Below are 24,438 nucleotides of genomic sequence, written 5' to 3'. Positions count from 1 at the left end.
CTTGATTGATTATTTTAAGTGTGTTAGAATAATGCAAACAGTTAGACTGTGCCTACGAGAAAAGGTACTATCTCCTTGATGATGGATTATAGGTATTTTTCTGCCAGTATATTATTGGTATCTTTGGCAAAATAATGCCATATCATATGAGTTACTCTGATTCCAGCCTTTAATATGCATGCATGTGGCGTTATTGCTTTTAAACAATAAAAGAACATTCTTTCCTGAGTGTCTCATATTGTTTCACGGCTCACTAAATCTCATTTAGATGCAAAATTGGGCACCCCCGCGTTGTCAGGTACCACCGAATCAAATAGTTGTCAAAACACAACCTGCATGAGTTGTGTTTTAAAGGACGCTCATGTCTTTTGGTTATTAACGGGTTCGCTCTACAGCCTTTAAACAACCCGTTTTTTTGTTTTGCTCATTTTGTTGTCTATAATAAAATGATTACAGAATACCAAAGCTCTTTAAGTTGACTGGTTACGGATGACATAAACGTGTCATCCGCAGTTCTCGGTGATTCATTGTGTAGATTGTTTTGTTGTTCATTTATTTACCACCGGCAAGGTTTCAACACTTAACCAAGAGTCTATCCGTCATGCGTTGTGATTACATAGTGGCTTGGCTTATTAGTTTTTTTTGTCTTTTGTTTGTGTTTGCGTGGCACGTTTCCGTGTAGGCAGCTGTGTTTGACATGACAAGAGGTGACCTTCCCTCCACTGTGTCAATCCTTTTTCTGCCATTGCATATAGAACCCAGGTTTCTGTTGTCATGGTGACGGTGGTAATTGACAGCTTCAGTGTCCCGGGAAGACAGATTTGCGCGGAGCACTTTCCCCTATTATTCAGATCTTTTTTTTTTTTCCATTCCAGTATTGATGGATAGGAATACAGTACCGTTTTATTGATTTGCTGACCCGAAGTTCACTGTAGAGTGGACTTTTTTTTTTTCCGTTTTTTAACTAATCTTAAATAAATGGAATTAATATACGTTATATAAGCCATTCCACCAAAACTAGACATTTCTCGCAAAGTGTCAAAATGAGATACAGTGGTATGAAAAAGTATCTGAACCTTTTGTAACTTCTCACATTTCTGCATAAAATCACCATCAGATGTGATCTGATCTTTGTCAAAATCACACAGATGAAAAAACAGTAACTGCTTTAAATTAAACCACCCAAATATTTATAAGTTTTCATATTTTAATGAGGATAGTAGGCAAACAATGACAGAAAGGTGTAAAAATATGTTTGTGAACCATCATATTTGATATTTTGTGCCCTTCCTTTGGCAGCAATACCTTCAACCAGATGCTTCCTGTAGCTGCAGATCAGTCTGGCACATCGATCAGGACTAATCTTGGCCAATTGTTCTTGAAAAAAACTGCTGTAGTTCAGTCAGATTCCTGGGATGTCTGGCATGAATCACTGTCCTTAGGTCATGCCACAGCATTTTAATGGGGTTCCAGTCTGGACTTTGTCTTGGCCACTCCAGAACGTTTATTTTGTTCTTCTGAAACCATTATGAAGTTGATTTACTTCTGTGTTTTGGATCATTGTCTTGTTGTAGCATCCATCTTCTTTTTAGCTTCAACGGTCAGACAGACGGCCTCAGGTTTTCTGCAAAACATCCTGATAAACGTTTGAATTCATTCTTCCATTAATGATAGCAAGTTGTCCAGGCCCGGTGGGGATGAGGTGTTGATGTTGGTGAGCTGTTCCATTTTTCTACTCCCAAGCAATTCAACTTTGGTTTCATCAGCCCACAAAATATTTTGCCAAAACGTCTGTAGAGTGTCCAAGTCCCTTTTTGCAAACATTAAACGAGCAACAATGCTTTTTTTTTTTGACAGTAGTGGCTTCCTCCATGGAGTCCTCCCATGAACACCATTCTTGGCCATAGTTTTACTTATAGTTTATGTGTGCACAGACATATTGGACTGTGCCAGTGATTTCTGTAAGTCTTTAGCAGACACTCTAGGGTTCTTTTTGACCTTTTGGAGTATTCTGTGCTGACCTCATGGCGTCATCTTTGGTGGACGGCCACTCCTTGGGAGAGAAGCAACAGTGCCAAACTCTATTTGTAGACAACTTCTCTGACTGTCGAATAATGAACATCTAGACTTTTACAGATGGTATTTTATCCTTTCCCACCTTTAATCAAATCAACAATCCTTGATCACTGGTCTTCAAACAGCTCTTTTGACCGAGCCATGATGCACAGCAGACAATGCTTCTCAACAAGACAATTCTTACCAGGTGTGTGTTTTATAGGGAGCAGGGCAGCTTTAAACCACTCATCAGTGATTTGGGCACACATCTGACTTCAACTGTTTGGTAAAAATTGGTTTCAATTGCTCTTTGAGTCTCAGACATAGGGTTCACATACTTTTTTTCCCCCCGTCTGTTATTGTTTGCATGCTATCCTCATTAAAATATAAAAGGGCTGTCAAAATTATCGCGTTAACGGGCGTTAATTAATTTTTTTAATTAATCACGTTAAAATATTTGACGCAATTAACGCAGATGCCCCGCTCAGACACATTTAAATGACGGTACAGTGAAACGCTCACTTGTTAATTGTGTTTTATGGAGTTTTGCCGCCCTCTGCTGGCGCTTGGGTGCAACTAATTTTATAGGCTTCAGCACCCATGAGCATTGTGTAAGTAATTATTGACATCAACAATGGCGGGCTACTAGTTTATTTTTTGATTGAAAATTTCACAAATTTTATTAAAACGAAAACATTAAGAGGGGTTTTAATATAAAACTTCTATAACTTGTACTAACATTTTTCTTTTAAGAACTACAAGTCTTTCTATCCATGGATCGCTTTAACAGAATGTTAATAATGTTAATGCCATCTTGTTGATTTATTTTTATAATAAACAAATACAGTCCTTATGTACCGTATGTTGAATGTATATATCCATCTTGTGTCTTATCTTTCCATTCCAACAATAATTTAGAGAAAAATATGGCATCTTTTATAGATGGTTTGAATTGCGATTAATTACGATTAATTTTTAAGCTGTAATTAACTCGATTAAAAATGTTAATCGTTTGACAGCCCTGATAAAAACCTATAAATGTTTGGTTGGTTTTAGTTGAAGCAGACACTGTTTTTTTATCTGTGTGATTTTGACAAAGATCAGATCACATTTGATGGTGAATTTATGCTGAAATATGAGAAATTCCAAAAGATTCATATACTTTTTCATAACACTGTACTTATGTACAGATGCCTAGCATCTTCCTGACATCCAATTGGCTAAGAGCGACCTCTATTGTATGTGTATACGTGTATCCCAGCGTTCTCTTCGTTCGCCCCTCGTGTTCCGACAGCTTTACGTGAGTGTATTAACTTCTCTATTCTTGTTTTTTTTTTTAATTATGCACAACTCTCATTGTATGTTAATTGTGCAATCTAATTCGATGGGGCTTTGCAAGGCAAAGGATCAGAAGTCCCTTATCTGAATAAATAATGAATGGACCCAAATGACAGCGAGTGGTGTAGAAAATGTTCCAGAATCAAAATTTACTTGAAGTGTCATTTTTGTTGCCATATTTGTTTTCGGTCAATCAAACATACACAGCCAACTGTTTCAGGTGTGTGTGGATTTCCGACAAGACATCAGCGCATTTTATGTTGTCAAATGTAGCCCTTCCATAAATGATACGGAAGAATTAATGAGTTGAAATGGGACAAAAGTCATCTTTATTAACTAAACCACTCATTGTCACTGAATTGCAAGTGAAGCCAATGTGCCCTGCTCTTAAATTATGATATCCCACTCGGTTAACTAAATTCCATAAGTAGTCCCGAAGCCAACTGTAACATTTCAAATGAACGGTCTCTTTTTGAAAGGTACATTTTGACATAGCTAATTATCTCCTTCTTCCTCTCATTTGCTTTCATGCAGCCCTCACAGGTGAGTTGGCTGAATGGGTAAAAGTGAAGAAAAAGACCAAGAAAAATTGGTATGCATGATTCTGATTTACTGAGGAGAAGGTCACTTGAACAATCTCGTAGGGCCTTTCAGCCGATAGCAACATGAGAGGAAGGGAAGTGACAGGGAAAGTGTCACAGAGTCTGGATATTTCACCTCAGCCTCTTCTGAGCGTGACAGTCGGGAATGTGAGATAACCTGAAAGTCACCGAGAGTCACGTCGGCAGAAGAATGCATCGTAAGTTTGCATCCCGGGGCATCCGTGTGTTCCGGCAACGGTCGGGGGAGTTAATCACCCATGTCTATGGCCTTTAGCTGCTCTCATTAGCAGCGAGCGGTGGAGCCGTACCCGATCCATTAGCAACACTGCTCGTAATGACACTTCACCGACATCACCGGGCCTGCAGCCAAATACTGCTTTTACATCCTACAGTGGACTGCTGTTGCAAATTTTTACTACTGATAAGGGAAGGGGTGAATAAGAGCAAAGGAAGGAAGGAAATGCACTTCCCGCTTTAAAGGTGTATCGCCACATACAGTGGGGCAAATAAGTATTTAGTCAACCACTAATCGTGCAAGTTCTCCCACCTGAAAATATTAGAGAGGCCTGTAATTGTCAACATGAGAGACAGAATGTGGGGAAAAAAACCCAGAAAATAACATTGTTTGATTTTTAAAGAATTTATTTGCAAATCATGGTGGAAAATAAGTATTTGGTCAATACCAAAAGTTCATCTCAAATTCTCAATACTTTGTTATGTTGGCAATAACGGCGGCCAAACGTTTTCTGTAACTCTTCACAAGCTTTTCACACACTGTTGCTGGTATTTTGGCCCATTCCTCCATGTAGATCTCCTCTAGAGCAGTGATGTTTTGGGGCTGTTGTTGGGCAACACGGACTTGCAACTCCCTCCGCAGATTTTCTATGGGGTTGAGATTTGGAGACTGGGTGGGCCACTCCAGGACCTTCTTACGAAGCCACTCGTTTGTTGCCCTTGCTGTGTGTTTGGGAACATTTTCATTCTGAAAGACCCAGCCATGTCTCATCTTCAATGCCCTTGCTGATGGAAGGAGATTTTCACTCAAAATCTCTTAATACATGGCCCCATTCATTCTTTCCTTTACACCAGGGGTGTCCAAACATTTTGCAAAGGGGGCCAGATTTGGTGTGGTAAAAATGTGGGGTGCCGACCTTGGCTGACGTCCTATACGTCAAACAATATATTTAACAAATTTTAGCAAGCTGTTCTGTGTGTCACATTTGCTTTATTTGTTGTTTTTTTTTAATCAATAATTTCAACAATTTTGCAACTAGCCTTTGTGGCGTTCTCTTTCGACTCTCGGGCTCTTGCGAAATACTGCTGCTGTGAAATTAAACTAGCTTAAAGTTGCTTCAATTTCTCGCTACGTATCTACCCTGTAATCTTGTAGTACATGTCGGCGTGTCTTGTTTGGTAATATCGCCTCATATTGAACTCTTTAAAAATAGCGACTGTCTCTTTGCAAATGAGGCGCACAGTTGTTGCGTATTTTAGTGAAGAAATAGTCCAGTTTCCACCTATCTTTGAAGCGCCAGCCGTTGCAGTCAACTTTTTTTTGTTGTTGATTGTCGGCATTTTAGAAAACTGGGAGTAAAGGGTCACATGTGGTAATGTTGTTTAGAGTGCTGCTGCCTTTCAGTGGGTAAATGAGGAGCAGCATTTAGTGTGTAAGCTACTTCATATGCTTGTAGCAGTACTGCTGACCAATTTATTAAGTCTGTGTGCAGGCCATACGTTATCGATTTTATGACAGAAGCTGCAGGCCGCATTTGGCCACCGGGCCGGACTTTGGACAGGCTTGCTTTACACAGAACAGTTGTCCTGGTCCCTTTGCAGAAAAACAGCCCCAAAGGATTATGTCCCCCCCCCCCATGCTTCACAGTGGGTATGGTGTTCTTCGGATGCAATTCAGTATTCTTTCTCCTCCTAACACGAGAACCTGGGTTTCTACCAAAAAGTTCTATTTTGATTTCATCTGACCATAAGACATTCTCCCAGTCCTCTTCTGGATCATCCAAATGCTCTCTAGGGAACCACAGATGGGCCTGGACGTGTACTTTCTTCAGCAGGGGGACACGACTGGCGGCGCATTATGTTACTGCTTTTGTTACTTTGGTCCCAGCTCTCTGTAGGTCATTCATTAGGTCCCCCCGTGTGGTTCTGGGATTTTTGCTCACCGAAAATGGCAAATCTGAAAATGGCAGTTTGGAGAAGGCACCCTTCAAATCTCAGAGGCCCGGAGCAGTTGGCCAAAGATGAATGGTCTAAAATTCCAGCAGAGCATTGTAAGAAACTCATTGATGGATACCGGAAGCGGTTGTTTGCAGTTATTTTTCCTAAAGGTTGTGCTATTTGCCTGAGGGTGCCAATACTTTTGTCCGGCCCGATTTTGGAGTTTTGTGTAAAATGTAGGGCTGTCAAACGATCAAAATTTTTAATCCAGTTAACCACAGCTTAAAAATTAACCGTAATTAATCGCAATTCAAACTATCTATAAAATATGCCATATTTTTCTGTAAATTATTGTTGGAATGGAAAGACACAAAACGGATATATACGTTCAACATACTGTACATAAGTACTGTATTTGTTAATATAACAATAAATCAACAAGATGGCATTAACATTAACATTCTGTTAAAGCGATCCATGGATAGAAAGACTTGTAGTTCTTAAAAGATAAATGTTAGTTCAAGTTATAGAAATTTTATTATTAAAACCCCCTCTAAATGTTAAAAATTTTCAATCAAAACATAAACTAGTAGCTCGCCATTGTTGATGTCAATAATTAAACAATGCTCATAGTGACATAAAATCAGTCGCACCCAAGCGCCAGCAGAGGGCGACAAAACACCAAAAAACACAAGTAACAAGTGGACATGACACTGTGCCGTCATTTTAATCTGTTTGAACTGGGCATGTGCGTTAATTGCGTCAAATATTTTAACGTGATTAATTTAAGAATTTATTACCGCCCTCAACGTGATAATTTTGACAGCCCTAGTAAAATGATCATTTAATTTTTTTTTTTCATTCTCTTTTGTGGTTTTTCATTGCAAGCAAAATAAATGAAGCTATTACTCCCAAAGCATTTGTAATTGCAATCATTTTCTAGGGGAAATTGAGCATTATCTGACAGAATTGCTGGGGTGCCAATACTTTTGGCCAGCACTGTACATGTCTTTAGGATATGAGTGAAAATTTGAACACCAGGAAATATCTGAGATTCAAATCCAGAATTACCTGACTGTGAGGCGGAAGTGCTAACAATTAAAGTAATATGCTGCCTAATATTTACAGCGATTGACGTATTTTCTCTGGATGTATCGGTGTTAAGTTAATGACTTGAGACAAAAAAGAGGTACGCACGCTAGACAAGTGAGGAACAGAACACACCTCATATGGAGTGTTGAAACCTCTTTAATACTGCACGAAAAAGCCCCATGGCTGACATGTAACCCAACCTGTGTCACATCTGTAAAATGGCCATCATGGAGCGAGCTTAAGAGCCAGTTTAAAGGGACACGGGGAAGCATGACTAAAGGAATTTACGCCACAGGCAAGGGCCTTCTCTTTCTTCTCCTTCAGCCGCTTTTTTCCATCTTTTTTGCAGTTGTGGCCTTGCATATTTGCTTGCCTCTGAAGTCTTGATGGTGAAGCAGGACATTTCCTCCTCCTCCTCCTCCTCTTTGCTAGTTTACCTCACATGCTCCTCTATTTGGCTCTCATGTGGGAGTGCACTTATATTCTTTTGGCGCCCTCCAAAGGACATAGGGTACATTGACAATGATTTTGCACACTATGACTTTTAGAGGAGCTTCCTAAACTTTTTACACCAAGTCCAACTTGATTAATGTCATCTAAATGTTCACCACTCAAGTTTGTTGACTTAATATGGTTAAAAGCCATTACACTGTTAAACGGAATAATTAAGGTGTTGAGCATTCTAGGTTTTATTCGCTCAAATTTTAAAGAGAAATTAAATGTTTTGTAAATTATGTGACTGATTTCACAAGTGACCACTACGTGCCAAAAATCTGTAGTCACCTATTTGGTAAACGCATAGCCTTCCTCTGTAGGAATGTCGGTACCGGGTCCAAATATATTAGGTTGTTGGCGAAACTTCAAATTTTGTAAATATTAATTTCAAAAAGAGTTGCCAAAAAATATGTCAAATTCAGGGGGACAACGTGTACATAGACCTTCGTTGGCAGTGAATGAGTTAATCATCGAATCTGAAAGGTGCAAATGTTGTTACTGTATGTATATATATATATATATATATATATATATATATATATATATATATACATACACATACATACATTCAGTGCATCACAAAAGTGAGTACACCCCTCGCATTTCTGCAGATACTGAGATCTCTTTTCATGGGACAACACTGACAAAATGATACTTTGACACGATGAAAAGTAGTCTGTGTGCAGCTTATATAATAGTTCATTTATTTTCCCCTATAAATCACTCAAAATATAGCCATTAAGATCTAAAACCCTGGCAACAAAAGTGTGTACATCCCTTAGAAACTACATCCCTAAATGTCCAAATTGAGTACTGCTTGTCATTTTCCTTCCAAAATGTCATGTGACCCGTTAGCGTTAGAGATGTCCCGATCGATCGGGTTCGATCACGTCATTTTCAAAGTATCGGAATCGGCAAAAAAATATCGGCCATGCCTTTTTTAATTTTTTTTTTTTTTTTAATTCAATCGTTTTCTAATTGTATTTAACGTTACAGACATAATATGTTACACTCATCCAGTCTTTAGTTTAGGCTTAAGGTAGGGTTATCAAATTTATCCCAATAACGGCGGTAATTAATTTCTTTGAAAATGTATCACGTTAAAATATTTAACGCAATTAATGCATGGGTAGCACGATCCACTCACGCATTGTCGCGCTCAATCTGTAATGGCACCGTTTTACCTATATAGAGAGATAAAAGGCAGCGTTAAATGACTAGAGTGAATTTTGGCAGCCTTTGAAGCCTTTTTTTAATAGGCTAAAGCCTTATAATCCCTCTCTCAACAATTAGAAATATCGTGGGAAAGCAATGTGGGGAAGATAGGTAGCAATTGCTCTTTTTCTTAACACCTTGTTATTTCCCAATGCAGAGAAGATATATCAATTGGTAGCACTACGCACAGTCATGGTTCCACTTCCCATCATGCATTTGGGCATGGCTACAGTATCATTTACTGAAAGCGCAACAAATCCACGAGATGACAATATTTAGTCACAATATACAAAGTCACATTTATCCTTTAAGAATTACAAGTCTTTCTATCCGTGAATCCCTCTCACAGAAAGAATGTTAATAATGTAAATGCCATCTCGAGGATTTATTGTCATAATAAACAAATACAGTACTTATGTACTGTATGTTGAATGTATATATTCGTCCGAGTTTTATTCATTTTTTTCTTAATGCATTGCCAAAACGTATATGATCGGGAAAAATTATCGGGAATTATTGGAATTGAATCGGGAGCAAAAAAAAGCAATCGGATCGGGAAATATCGGGATCGGCAGATACTCAAACTAAAACGATTGGGATCGGATCGGGAGCAAAAAAACATGATCGGAACAACCCTATTTAGCGTTACTAGGTCCAGGTGTGCATAGGGAGCAGGTGTGTTCAAATATGTAGTGCAGCTCTCACACTCTCTTATACTGGTCACTGAAAGTTCCAACATGGCACCACATGGCAAAGAACACTGTGAGGATCTTAAAAAACGTATTGTTGCGCTACATGAAGATGGCCAAGGCTGCAAGAAGCTTGCCAACACCCTGAAACTGAGCTGCAGCACAGTGGCTAAGACCATCCAGCGTTTTAAAAGAGCAGGGTCATCTCAGAACAGGCCTCGGGTTGGTCAACACCAGTGTTGTTAATCTTACTGAAAAAAAGTAATTAATTATAGTTACAAATTACTTCTCCCAAAAAGTAATTGCGTTACTAACTCAATTACCTGAATGTAAGAGTAATCAGTTACTTGGCAAAGTAATTGGTGATAATTACTTTTTTTTTTTTTTTTCCCTCCAAAAAAAAAAAAAACATTGGCCACACTATGTGAAGTTTTTTGTGGAGGTTTTTGGTACAATTGGCCCGAGCCCAATTCTTTACCCTAATTTACCCTTTACCCTGAATCAACTGTTAAAAGTTGTTAAAATTGCTCCCATTATTGCATTAGTTCCCTTCTCTCTACTTTCGACATATGAAAGTTTTAAAACTGTTTCATCATTTAAAGAAAGATTCAAGTCAAGATTTTGCTGATTTAGAAGTATTTTAGATAAAAAGTTACTTAGGTTCGCGAGGTTCTTCTCTACAACAGAGCCGTCCTAAAAAGCCTACTGCTTTAAGATGGCGGCTGTCATTTTGCATCTAGTTATATCTATATACAGTACATGGGATATCTACCATGTCTACCATATCTACCATAACATGCGGGCGTAGTTTGTCCGGCTATCGGCTACAACATGTATTATTGGAGCTACCTAGCATCGCGTTTGCTCGGCGTCACAACTTTCTTGCCTCCTCCCCGCTCCTGCTCTGCTCTGTCGTCTCGGTGAGTCCATCTCCCTCAGACTTTTCGACCAATATAGTAACGCATAGTAACGCATGCCTTTCCGTCCTCAGTAACGGTAACGGCGTTGCCAAGATGAGAAAAGTAATTAATTAGATTACCCACTACTGAAAAAAATAACGCCGTTAGTAACGCCGTTATATTGTAACGCCGTTATTAACAACACTGGTCAACACTGACAAAATGACACTTTGACACAATGAAAAGTAGTCTGTGTGCAGCTTATATAATAGAGTTCATTTATTTCCCCCTCAAAATAACTCAAAATATAGCCATTAATATCTAAACCCCTGGCAACAAAAGTGAGTACACCCCTGTTTTCCGAAATTTCCAGGTTCGCGGTGAGTCAGCAACCAGGCACACTTTTGCTCAATAGACGATGTTTATTGATTAGAAAATGCAGAATAAATTAGATTTATTGATTACAATCACACAAGAGCAAGCAACAAGCCTCAAAAACAAGCATAACAAGGGTAACGAGGACGCTAGATTGAGTTTGTCAATCCCAGAATCCCCGCACTACCGTTACAGCACAACCAGGTGTTCCTTAGCAATGAAAATCGCTTACCGTGACAAATGAGCGGGAGCCAACGCTCCGGTAAGGCAGCGAAGGAAGTCCGCCAGCGGATCACGTTCGGATCGCCTGGTTTTGTTCCTTCGCCTCAATCTAGCATCATCGTTACCCTTGTTATGCTTGTTTTTGATGCTTGTTGCTTGCTCTTGTGGGATTGTAATCAATAAATCTCATTTATTCTGCATTCTTTAATCACCGCGAACCCGGAAATTTCAGAAAACAACCCCTTAGAAACTACATCCCTAAATGTCCAAATTGAGTACTGCCTTAGTGAAATTTGTCAATATTAACATACGACATGTCAGTATTTTGTGTGGCCACCACTATTATCCAGAACTTCCTTTACTCTCCTGGGCATGGAGTTGACCAGAGCTTCACAAGTTGTCACTGGAATGCTCTTCCACTCCTCCATGACGACGTTGCGGAGCTGCAAGATATTTGAGACTTTGCGCTCCTCCACCTTCCGCTTGAGGATCCCCTAAAGATGTTCTATTGGGTTCAAGTCTGGAGACATGCTTGGCAAGTCCATCACCTTTACCCTCAGCCTCTTCAGTAAAGCAGTGGTCATCTGGGAGGTGTATTTCGGGTCATTGTCAAGCTGGAACACTGCCCTGCGACCCAGTTTCTGGAGGGAGGGGATCATGCTCTGCTGCAGTATTTCACTGTACATCGTGACATTCCCACCACCATGCTTGACTGTAGGCATGACACACTTATCTTTGTACTTCTCACCTGGTCGCCGCCACACATGCTCGAGACCATCGGAACCAAACAAATTAATCTTCGTCTCATCAGACCATGGGACATGGTTCCAGTTATCCATGTGCTTTGTTGACATGTCTTCAGCAAACTGTTTGCGGGCTTTCTTGTGTACCGTCTTCAGAAGAGGCGTCCTCCGGGGGTGACAGCCATGCGCACCAATTTAATGTAGAGTGTGGCGTATGGTCTGAGCTCTAACAGGCTGGCCCCCCACCTCTTCAGTCTCTGACAGCACTCCTGCGACGATCTTTCAAAGAAAGCATTTGGATGTGACTCTCACCACGTGTGCTCAGCTTCTTTGGACGACCAATCCGAGGCCTGTTCTGGGTGGACCCTGCTCTTTTAAAACGCTGGATGGTCTTAGCCACTGTGCTTCAGCTCAGTTTCAGAGTGTTAGCAATTTTCTTGTAGCCTTGGCCATCTTCATGTAGCGCAACAATACGTCTTTTAAGATCTTCAGAGAGTTCTTTGCCATGTGGTGCCATGTTTTCAGTGACCAGTATGAGATTTGATCACAACTGCTCCCTATGCAAACATGGACCTAGTAACACTAACGAGTCACATGAATTTTGGAGGGAAAATGACAAGCAGTACTCAATTTGGACATTTAGGGATGTAGTTTCTAAGGGGTGTACTCACTTTTGTTGCCAGGGTTTTAGAGATTAATGGCTTTATTTTGAGGGGGAAATAAATGAACTCTATTATATAAGCTGCACACAGACTACTTTTCATTGTGTCAAAGTGTCATTTTGTCAGTGTTGTCCCATGAAAAGATATACTGTACGTAAATATCTGCAGAAATGTGAGGGGTGTACTCACTTTAATACACACATTGTAAGCTAGCAGACTTTTGCTATGCAAGTTAGCCAATTGTTTTTTGTTGGACTTCAATCCTTATTTGTTGTTTGAGGTTAAACAAAGGTATTTTTATTTTTAAATGCATTTATTCCTGTTGTGTGAAATCAAATGGCCATTTTGCAATGTTTTGCATAGAAACAATTTTTAGTGTTTGCATGTAATGCTTTTATGAAAGTGCAATCTTAGCAAGCTAAAATAAACATCATTGCAAGCATAAACACTTGTTTATCAGTTTTACATATCCTAAAATGTATTCTGCAACGCATTAAATGTTCGTCATCCGATTACTCGATTATCCAAACTAACTAAGTGATAGATTAATTGGACGTCTACTAGTGATAAACTCGCAGCAGAAGGATGAAAATAGCTCGTTTATGAGTTCATCAGAAATTACTGTAACATGTTTAGGTCTTACATAATATTTTTAAGGTCTTAAAAAGCATTAAAGTTGACTTTTAAAAGGGTGCAAGAACCCTGGACCTAGTAACACTAACCAGTCACGTGATATTTTGGAGCGAAGATGACAAGCAGTACTCAATTTGGACATTTAGGGATGTAGTTTCTAAGGGGTGTACTCACTTTTGTTGCCAGGGGTTTAGATATTAATGGCTATATTTGGAGTTATTTTGAGGGGAAAATAAATGAACTCTATGATATAAGCTGCACACAGACTACTTTTCATTGTGTCAAAGTGTCATTTTGTCAGTGTTGTCCCATGAAAAGATATTTTTAAATATCTACAGAAATGTGAGGGTGTACTCACTTTTGTGATGCACTGTACATATGTACCATTGAATCGACATCAAGCCCATCTGATACGGCATAGCATTTTTTGGTTGGGCACCCTGTGAACACTAAAAATGTTCACTAACAATGAACTTTGACCCTGTTTTGAATTATCTTATGTGTATTTGTGTGTTTCAGTACATGACTGCCGCCGCTGCAGCAGCGCCTATGCAAGGGACCTACATTCCCCAGTACACTCCTGTGCCTCCAACAGCCGTCCCTGTCGAAGTAAGACCTCCTCCATGCACCCCGTCCTTACAATCAATAATCAGCAGACCAAAAGAAGACTTCATTAGTCTTGACAGCCCAATCACCCATGTTATTTTTTTTTTAACTGATTCAGAACCTGTCTATCACTAAAAGAAATAGTTGTTAAACACACACATCTTTCACACATGCAATTGATCTTTTACAAACAAATGCATTGACCCTATTTCAATGAATATAAATACAAAGTACAAGCAAAGCAAGCTGAGTCAGAGGTTGGCTCTTTGCCATAGCTTTACATTGTCCAGCATATTAGCAATCACTATGCTGACTAAGGTAAGAAATATGTACAATTTATTTAGTAGTGGTGCGACAAAACATCGAAAAAGTGATATAACGTGATACTTTATACCCATAAAGGTTATCGATATGCTCCCGGATGAAGTACTGACTTTTTTTAGTTAAGCAAATGTACAGATACGGGTGCAAAAAATACTTAAGTAAAGGTACAGGTATCTAAGAAAAAAAATACTCAAGTAACAGTACAAAACTACTTGCTTAAAAATGTATTTAACAAATAAAAAGAAAGTATTTTCTCTTAACAAGCTAAAAATCTCCAAAATTTAGTTTAATAGTGGATTGCAAGCAACAGTCTTAATTGTTTTCTATTCCTTACACCATCTCTGAATGTAAGCACTTAAAACTGTCTTTAACTGTTCAATGATTGTTCCATAACCATTTTTTTTTTTTTTATCACACAACACAGAATCATTCTTGGAGTAATCTTTGTGATGCGGAGCCCCTAAAGGGACATCGACGGAAATAAAATAAATTTAAACCATCTGGTGCACACTAGATAGTATGCAGTGCACACTAGAAACTATCTGGTGCCTATGAGAAACAATCTGGTGCACGCCAGATAGTATGTGGTGCGCACAAGAAACTGTCTGGTGCGCATCAGCCAGGTAGTATGTGGTGCGCACTAGTAACTATCTGGTGTGCACCAGAAACATTGTGTTGCACACTAGAAACTATCTGGTGCCTACGAGAAACAATCTAGTGTGCACAAGATAGCATGTCGTGCGCACTAGTAACTATCTGGTGTGCATCAGAAACATTAGTGGTGCGCATCAGATAGTATGTGGTGCGCACTAGAAACTATTTTGTGCACAAGAAAGCATGTGGTGCGCACTAGAAACGATCTGGTGTGTACTAGAAACATTGTGGTGTGCACTAGAAACTATCTGGTGCCTACGAGAAACAAGCTGGTGTGCACAAGATAGCATGTCGTGCGCACTAGTAACTATCTGGTGTGCATCAGAAACATTAGTGGTGCGCATCAGATAGTATGTGGTGCGCACTACAAACTATCTTGTGCACAAGAAAGCATGTGGTGCGCACTAGAAACTATCTGGTGTGTACCAGAAACATTGTGCTGTGCACTAGTGCACTAGAAACTATCTGGTGCCTACGAGAAACAATCTGGTGTGCACAAGATAGCATGTGGCGCGCACTAATAACTATCTGGTATGCATCAGAAACATTGTGGTGCGCATTAGATAGTATGTGGTGCGCACTAGAAGCTATCTGGATCCCGCGAGGAAGAATCTGGTGAGCACCTCATACTATGTGGTGCGCATGAGAAACAATCTGGTGTGCACTAAATAGTATGTGGTGCGCACTAGAAACTATCTGGTGCACACAAGATTGCATGTGGTACGCACTAGTAACTATCTGGTGTGCATCAGAAACGTTGTGGTATGTATAGGATAGTATGTGGTGCACAGTAGAAACTATCTGGTGTGCAGAGAAACAATCTGGTGTGCACCAGATAGTATGTGGTGCACACTAGAAACTATCTGGATATCTGGATAGTGCGCAAAAGATAGCTTGTGGTGCACACTAGTAACTATGTGGTGTGCACCAGAAACATTGTGGTGTGCACTAGTGCACTAGAAACTATCTGGTGCACACAAGATAGCATGTGGTACGCACTAGTAACTATCTGGTGTGCATCAGAAATGTTGTGGTATGTATAGGATAGTATGTGGTGCACAGTAGAAACTATCTGGTGTGCAGAGAAACAATCTGGTGTGCACCAGATAGTATGTGGTGCACACTAGAAACTATCTGGATATCTGGATAGTGCGCAAAAGATAGCTTGTGGTGCACACTATGTGGTGTGCACCAGAAACATTGTGGTGTGCACTAGTGCACTAGAAACTATCTGGTGCCTACGAGAAACAATCTGGTGTGCACAAGATAGCATGTGGCGCGCACTAGTAACTATCTGGTATGCATCAGAAACATTGTGGTGCGCATTAGATAGTATGTGGTGCGCACTAGAAGCTATCTGGATCCCGCGAGAAAGAATCTGGTGAGCACCTCATACTATGTGGTGCGCATGAGAAACAATCTGGTGTGCACTAAATAGTATGTGGTGCGCACTAGAAACTATCTGGTGCACACAAGATAGCATGTGGTACGCACTAGTAACTATCTGGTGTGCATCAGAAACGTTGTGGTATGTATAGGATAGTATGTGGTGCACAGTAGAAACTATCTGGTGTTCAGAGAAACAATCTGGTGTGCACCAGATAGTATGTGGTGCCCACTAGTAACTATCTAGTGTGCATTAGATTGTATGTGGTGCGCACTAGAAGCTATCTGGATCCCGCGAGAAAGAATCTGGTGAGCACCTCATACTATGTGGTGCGCATGAGAAACAATCTGGTGTGCACTAAATAGTATGTGGTGCGCACTAGAAACTATCTGGTGCACACAAGATAGCATGTGGTACGCACTAGTAACTATCTGGTGTGCATCAGAAACGTTGTGGTATGTATAGGATAGTATGTGGTGCACAGTAGAAACTATCTGGTGTTCAGAGAAACAATCTGGTGTGCACCAGATAGTATGTGGTGCCCACTAGTAACTATCTGGTGTGCATCAGAAACGTTGTAGTATGCATCAGATAGTATGTGGTGCACAGTAGAAACTATCTGGTGTGCAGAGAAATTATCTGGTGTGCACCAGATAGTATGTGGTGCCCACGAGAAACTATCTAGTGCACACCAGATTGTTTCTCATGCGCACCAGATAGTTTCTAGTGTGCATCACATACTATCAGGTGCGCACCATATTGTTTCTCGTGGGCTCCAGATAGCTCCTAGTGCGTACTACATACCATCTGATGTGCACCACAACGTTTCTGGTGACAATGGTGACGATTTGCAAGTAATGCAGTAATATATTTACAGTTTAATCCAAGATTGAAGTAAAGCTCAACTAAATCCTGTATTATTATAATTTTTAGCACACCAAAACTTCTGGTGTCTGATGCGCACCTGCAGTTTGTGGCCTATAAAAGGGAAGTTTCTGGTGGGCACCAGAGATTCTAGTGCACACTATATACCATACTGTGCGCACCAGATTCTTTCTTGTATGTAACAGATAGTTTCTAGTGCGTACCACATGCCATCTTGTTCGCACTAGATAGTTTCTAGTGCGCACCACATATTATCTAGTGCGCACCAGATAGTTCAAATTTTATTTCTGTCAATATTCCATTAAGGGCTCCGTATTATAGTGCCCCCTTGCTCTCCAACCTATAATATTCATGTCATTTGCATGCGTGCCACCTGTACACAATCACAGGCTGCCCATGAAGTTCATTGTCATCCTTCTTGTCGAGTAGCAGGAGAATGTTTGCAAATGTCCTTGGTTTGAATACCAAAATATGGTGGTCCTACTTCACAGAATTTCTAAAAAGACTTTTAAGCAGCTCCTGGAGCAGATGACAAATCATGAATGTGGAAGAGTTGAATTGCTATCTGGCAACTGACAGTGTGGTCATATTTAGATGGACTATCCGTCGGGTGTCAGATGACAGGAGCTCAAGTGAGATGCAGTGTAGCCGCCGCCGTCTCCCGCCTAACACACGCACACATTGTCGGGGACGGTAGGTAGCCGAAACGCACACATCTATCAGACGTAGCGCTCCGTCTACCCCCGCGAGCGCAGACAATGACAGTTTCCCCCTGACAGACGCATTAGTTTCTCTTCTGTTCTCGCAAAGGCGCACGCAGGAGCGGGATGGCGGCAGAGAAATGTAGTTGTAGCGTCGCCTCGGGCCCCTGTTTACCGTTTCCATCTTCCTCGCCAGTGTCCACTCATTGCCAGCATTAGCAGCCGGGTGTATATCAATGCATCATGCCGTGTCTGGAGGGCTGATATATAGACAGCTCGCAGTATCCTTGAGAGCTTGTTAAAGGTGATTGACACCATACGGGCAAACATTAGTTTGTGACCAGTGAGATCATTTTTAGCTCTGTACACATATTCAACAAGAAAAATAATGATTTTATTCTATTATTCCCATTTGCATACTAAATAAGTATATGAACACACAGAAGGGATGTTGCTTCTGCGCGGCACATTTTTTAATTAAGAGTGTTGTTTGTCATCTCAATTTCCTTATTAGCTTCATTATTAGCTAAATGGCATTTGGGAATGGGCATGGAAATGTTGCTTACTGCTTAAATTAACTACCTTTAGTTATTAAATGAAATATTCAAATTCAAGTCAGCAGTACCTGCTTATGGAGCCCAATCTACCTTATCAAGTCTTTATTGTCACTTTGACCCAAAGGCGAAGGTTTGCATAGGGAAGGTAGGGACATAACACTAGCAACTTTTCAGGATTGTCCCCACCAACTTTTAAGCAACCTTATTTGCATTATACAACCCCTAGCAAAAAGTATGGAATCACCAGTCTCGGACAAGCACGCACTCAGACATTTTATCATGTAGAACAAACTCAGATAAAAAGCTTGAAAAAATAATGAATTACCGTATTGGCCCAAGTATAAGACGGTGTTTTTTTTGCATTGAAATAAGACTGAAAAAGTGGGGGTCGTCTTGTATTCGTGGTCTAGACATTATACCCATTCACAACGCTAGATGGCGCCAGATATCATTGAAGCGATGTTCTGTCATGACAGATCTCAGCTACTCTCAAGTTTAACCAGTTTGCATTATTTTATTGCAATTTTTTTCCTTATTCAGATTTGGTTCAAGACTACAGTTAGTTAGACTTCACTTTGATGGTTAATGCAGTTATTGCAATTTTGTTGCTTTCTCACAATAGATTGGTTTATTTACATTTCAAAAACCAAAAGCCATTCATTGACGAATGTGATTGCACTTTAGTTTACATATTTAAATGTTCAGATATTAAGATTTTAATGGGGCAAATATATTATAATCATTTCTTTCAGATGTACTGTAATTATTTTCTGTATAAAAATTAATTTGGTGTTCAAAAAGGGGGGATCGTCTTATAATCAGGGCCGTCTTATATTCGGGCCAATACAGTAATTCAAAAATGCAACTCTTTAGCATTCAGAAACACTAAAAGAAATGAATAAAAAACATTGTGGTGGTCAGTAAATGTTACTTTTATAGAGAAAGTGCAGGGAAATATATATGGAATCACTCCATTCTGAGGAAAAAAATAGTTATCTTTGTAAATCTCACTGGAACAGCACCAAAAAAAAGTTCCAGCACCATCATCTTATCCAATGCAGATTCTTGACTCTTAACACCTTGTCCAATGCAGGTTCTTGACTCTTGACAAGGTGATGATGCTGGAACTTTTGTTTGGTGCTGTTCCAGTGAGATTTACAAAGATGACTGCCTGAAGAAAACATCAAAATTCCATCAGTCCTTGATGATATGGCGCTGCATGTCAGGCAAAGGCACTGGGAAGATGGCTGTGGTTAAATCTTCAATAAATGCACAATTTGACATTGAAATTTTGGACAGCTTTCTTATCCCTTCAATTGAAAATATGTCTGTCATTTTGGAAGATGACAATGCATCATGCCACAGACCTAAAACTGTTAAAGCATTCGTTGGAGAAAGACTCATCCAGTCAATGTCATGGCCTGCAAATAGCTCAGATCTCAACCCTATTGATAACCTGTGGTGTAAATTGAAAAAAATGGTCCACAGCAAGGCTTCGACTTGCAAGGATGATCTGGCAACTTCAATCAAAGAGAGTTGGCACCAAATTGATGAAGAATACTCATCAAGTCCATTCCTCAGAGACTGCAATCCGTCATAAAAGCCAGAGGTGGCGCTACTAAATACTAGAGATGTGTTTTGATTGTTATTTCTTTGTTTGTTTCTCATGATTCCATATTTTTTTCCTCAGAATGGAGTGAGTCCATATATATTTCCCTGCACTTGCTCTATAAAAGTAACATTTACTGACCACCACAATGTTTTTTATTCAATTCTTTTAGTGTTTCTGAATGCTAAAGAGTTGCACTTTAAAACTAATTCATAATTTTTTTCAAGTTTTTTGTCTGAGTTTGTTCTACATGATAAAATGTTTGAGTGAGTGCTCGTTTGAGACTGCTGATTTCATACTTTTTGCTAGGGGTTGTACTTGGTAGAACAACCTTTAGACAAAATAACTGCTAACGACCGCTTCCGGTATTCATCAATGAGATTCTTACAATGCTCTGCTGGAATTCCATACCCTTCTTTTTTGGCCAACTGCTCTTGGTCTCTGAGATTTTAAGGGTGCCTTCCTCAAACTGCCATTTTCAGATCTCTCCACATGTGTTCAATGGGATTCAGGTCTGGACTCATTGCTGGCCACTTTAGAAGTCTCCAGTGCTTTCTCTCGAACTATTTTCTAGTGCTTTTTGAAGTGTGTTTTGGGGTCATTATCCTGCTGGAAAATCCATGACCTCTGAGGGAGACCCAGCTTTCTCACACTGGGCCCTACATTAATTTGTTGGTAGTCATCAGACTTCAAAATGCCATGCACACGGTCAAGCTGTCCAGTGCTAGAGGTAGCAAAGCAACCCCAAAACATCAGGGAACCTCCGCTATGTTTGACTGTGGGGACGGTTTTCTTTTCTTTGAAGGCCTCATTTTTCCCCCTATAAACTCCATAATGATCCCTTTTCCCAAAAAGCTCTACTTTTGTCTTCCAAAACGTTTTTGGCTTTCTCAGGTAAGTTTTGGCAAAGTCCAGCCTGGCTTTTTGATGTCTCTGGGTCAGAAGTGGGGTCTTCCTGGGTATCTTTCCGTAGAGTCCCTTTTCATTCAGACGCCGACGGATCGTACGGGTTGACACCATTGTACCCTTGGACTGCAGGACAGCTTGAACATGTTTAGATGTTAGTCGAGGTTCTTTATCCACCATCCGGACAATCTTTCGTTGAAATCTGTGGTCAATTTTTCTTTTTCGTCCACAGCTAGGGAGGTTAGCCACATTCCCATGGGCTTTACACTTATTGATGACACTGCACACAGTAGACAAAGGATGATTCAGGTCTTTGGAGGAGGACTTGTAGCCTTGAGATTTCCCATGGTTTCTCACAATTTTGCTTCTCAAGTCTTCAGACAGTTCTTTGGTTTTCTTTCTTTTCTCCGTGCTCAGTGTGGTACACACAAGGACACAGAACAGAAGTTGAGTCAACTTTAATCCATTTTAACTGGCTGCACGTTTGATTTAGTTATTGCCACCACCTGTTATGTGCCACATGTAAGTAACAGATGCTGTTTATTACACAAATTAGAGAAGAATCACATGATTTTTCAAAGGGTGCCAATCTTTTGTCCTGCTCATTTTGTGTTTTTTCATTGCTAGCAAAATAAATGAAGATATTGCTACCAAAGCATTTGTAATTGCAATCATTTTCTGGGAGAAATTGAGCATTATTACACACAATTGCAGGGGTGCCAATACTTTTGGCCAGCACTGTATATAACAGTGTAATCGTATACAAACATACAAACAAGGTTCATGTATACGTCACTCGAGATGCGGTTTAGGGCAAGTGACTATTTTGGTTATTACAAACACAAATTAGAATTATATTGCAGCGTGTGCATGGACAACACCAATTTGGAGATAATAATGCACACTCAACAGGAAAATCGTACATTAATTTCACTTAATTATACCTACCTGGATGCCACGAACTGTATAATAAAAAGTTGCCCAAGAGTTTAAGATGACTCTCGCCACGCTAATGCTAACGAGAACACGAATGCTATGCTAATGCTCCGAGCCACCTTGCCAATCATCACGTTTACAACAGCGTTACCACCCTTTACCTCCTGTTCTGCTCTGCTTTCAAACTCATACCTCAAATATGTCTTCTCAGGGAGTTGTGACAGATGCCTCCCCTCAGACGGTGGCTCCCTCATCACAGGAAGTGACTGGTCAGCAACAACAGATTCAAGTTGATGGTGCCACCGACCACGTCTCTGCTTACTCATACCAGTCCAAGTAAGTCTTACAACACTAATTTTACTAAGAAATTTTCTTTTAAGAACTTCAAGTCTTTCTATCCGTGGTTCCGTTATGTACATATAAACAGTACAGTGGTATGAATAAGTAGCTGAACACTTTGGAATTTCTCAAATTTTTGCATAAAATCACCATCAAATGTGATCTGATCTATGTCAAAATCACACAGATGAAAATACAGTATCTGCTTTAACTAAAACCACGCAAACATTTATAGGTTTTCATAATCTAACAAGGATAGTATGCAAACAATGACAGAAGGGGAAAAATAAGTAAGTGGACCATCTCATTTAATATTTTGTGGCCCTCCGTTCGGCAGCAATAACTTCAACCAGACGCTTCCTGTAGCCGCAGATCAGTCTGGCACATAATTCAGGATTAATCTTGCTACATTATTCTCTACAAAACCGCTGTAGTTCAGTCAGATTCCTGGGATGTTTGGCTTGGATCGCTGTCTTTACGTTATGCCACAACATCTCAATGGGGTTCAAGTCTGGACTTTGACTTAGCCACTCCAGAACGTGTATTTTGTTTTTCTGAAACCATTCTGAAGTTGATTTACTTCTGTGTTTTGGATCATTGTTTTGTTGCAGCATCTATCCTCTTTTTAGCTTCAACTGTCAGCAACCTCAGGTTTTCCTGCAAAACATAAACTTTTGAATTCATTCTTCCATAAATGACCGCAAGTTGTCCAGGCCCTGAGGCAGCAAAACAGCCCCAAATCATGATGATCCCTCCACCATGCTTCACGGTGGGGATGAGGTGTTGATGTTGCTGAGCTGTTTCATTTTTCCTCCACACATGACAGTGTGTGTTACTCTTAAACTTTGGATTCATCAGTCCACAAAATATTTTGCCAAACGTTCTGTGGTGTGCCCAAGTGCCTTTTTGCGAACATTAAACGAGTAACAATATTTTTTTTAGACAGCAGTGGCTTTTTCCGTGGTATCCTCCCATGAACACCATTCCTGTCCATTGTTTGACATATAGTTGTGTGCACCAAGATATTGGACTGTGCCAGTGATTTCTGAAAGCCTTTATCAGACACGCTAAGGTTCTTTTTACCTCTCCTGATATGACTAGGACACGCCCCCCAAATGTCCCCAAATGACCTGATATGACCAGGACACGCCCCCCAAATGTCCCCAAATGACCTGATATGACTAGGCCACGCCCTCAAATGTCCCCAAATGACCTGATATGACCAGGCCACGCCCCAAAATGTCCCCAAACGACCTGGTATTACCAGGCCACGCCCCCCAAATGTCCCCAAACGACCTGGTATTACCAGGCCACGCCCCCCAAATGTCCCCAAACGAACTTGCATGACCAGGCCACGCCCCCATATGTCCCCAAACGACCTGATATGACCAGGCCACGCCCCGCAAATGTCCCCAAACGACCTGCTATGACCAGGACACGCCCCCTAATTGTCCTCAAATTACCTGATTTGACTAGGACACGCCCCCAAATGTCCCCAAATGACCTGATATGACCAGGACACGCCCCCAAATGACCTGATATGACCAAGCCACACCCCCCAAGTGTCCCCAAACGACCTGATATGACCAGGCCACGCCCCCAAATGTCCCCAAACGACCTGATATGACCAGCACATGGCCCCCAAATGTCCCCAAATGACCTGATATGACCAGGCCACGCCCCGCAAATGTCCCCAAACGACCTGATATGACCAGGACACGCCTCCTAAATGTCCCCAAATTACCTGATTTGACTAGGACACGCCCCCCAAATGTCCCCAAATGACCTGATATGACCAGGACACGCCCTCAAATGTCCCCAAAAGAACTGATATTAACTGGACATATCCTCGAAATGTCGCCAAATCAACAGGAAGTGACCTGGTATGACCAGGACGTGTCCCCCAGATGTCCCCAAATCAACAGGAAGTGACCTGAAATTGTTCCCGAATTGTCCCAACCTGGGCGGGGCTAAAATCAGTATCTCCACACAGCAAAGACCCAGAGTAATGTCTCCAGGTTTTGCAGTTTCTAGTTAAAATATGAAAACCTATAAATGTTTGCGTGGTTTTAGTTAAAAACAGACACTGTATTTTCATCTGTATGATTTTGACAAAGATTAGATCACATTTGATGGTGATTTTATGCAAAAATGTGAGAAATTCCAAAAGGTTCAGATACTTTTTCATCCCACTGTATATACACACTTATAATTCTTCAGTGGTTCATGGTTGAGGATTTATTTTACTTATAGCAGCATTTTAAACTTTTCTGATGCTGTTAAACGGGTCTCTCTTGGTTTAAAATCTCCAGCTCGATTGTTTTGTTTGTCGGGAATATTTC

At 40.4% G+C, this 24,438-nt stretch overlaps 1 protein-coding gene across 5 annotated transcripts in view; it reads left to right on the top strand.

Moving 5' to 3' along the window:
- rbms3 (RNA binding motif, single stranded interacting protein) overlaps positions 1 to 24,438 on the top strand; it is a 629,442-nt gene that overhangs the window by 593,008 nt on the left and 11,996 nt on the right. For all 5 annotated transcript variants that reach the window (XM_057827865.1, XM_057827863.1, XM_057827866.1 and 2 more), the window contains exons 12-13: positions 13,712 to 13,801; positions 21,969 to 22,093. In XM_057827865.1, coding sequence (XP_057683848.1) covers positions 13,712 to 13,801; positions 21,969 to 22,093 — 215 coding nt within the window. The remainder of the gene's footprint in view (positions 1 to 13,711; positions 13,802 to 21,968; positions 22,094 to 24,438) is intronic.

The sequence above is a fragment of the Corythoichthys intestinalis genome, chromosome 22 (assembly GCF_030265065.1).
Source record: "Corythoichthys intestinalis isolate RoL2023-P3 chromosome 22, ASM3026506v1, whole genome shotgun sequence".
NCBI classification, from domain to species: domain Eukaryota; kingdom Metazoa; phylum Chordata; class Actinopteri; order Syngnathiformes; family Syngnathidae; genus Corythoichthys; species Corythoichthys intestinalis.
The sequence above is the reverse complement of the archived record's forward strand: the minus strand, read 5'-3'. Positions and strand labels throughout refer to the sequence as shown.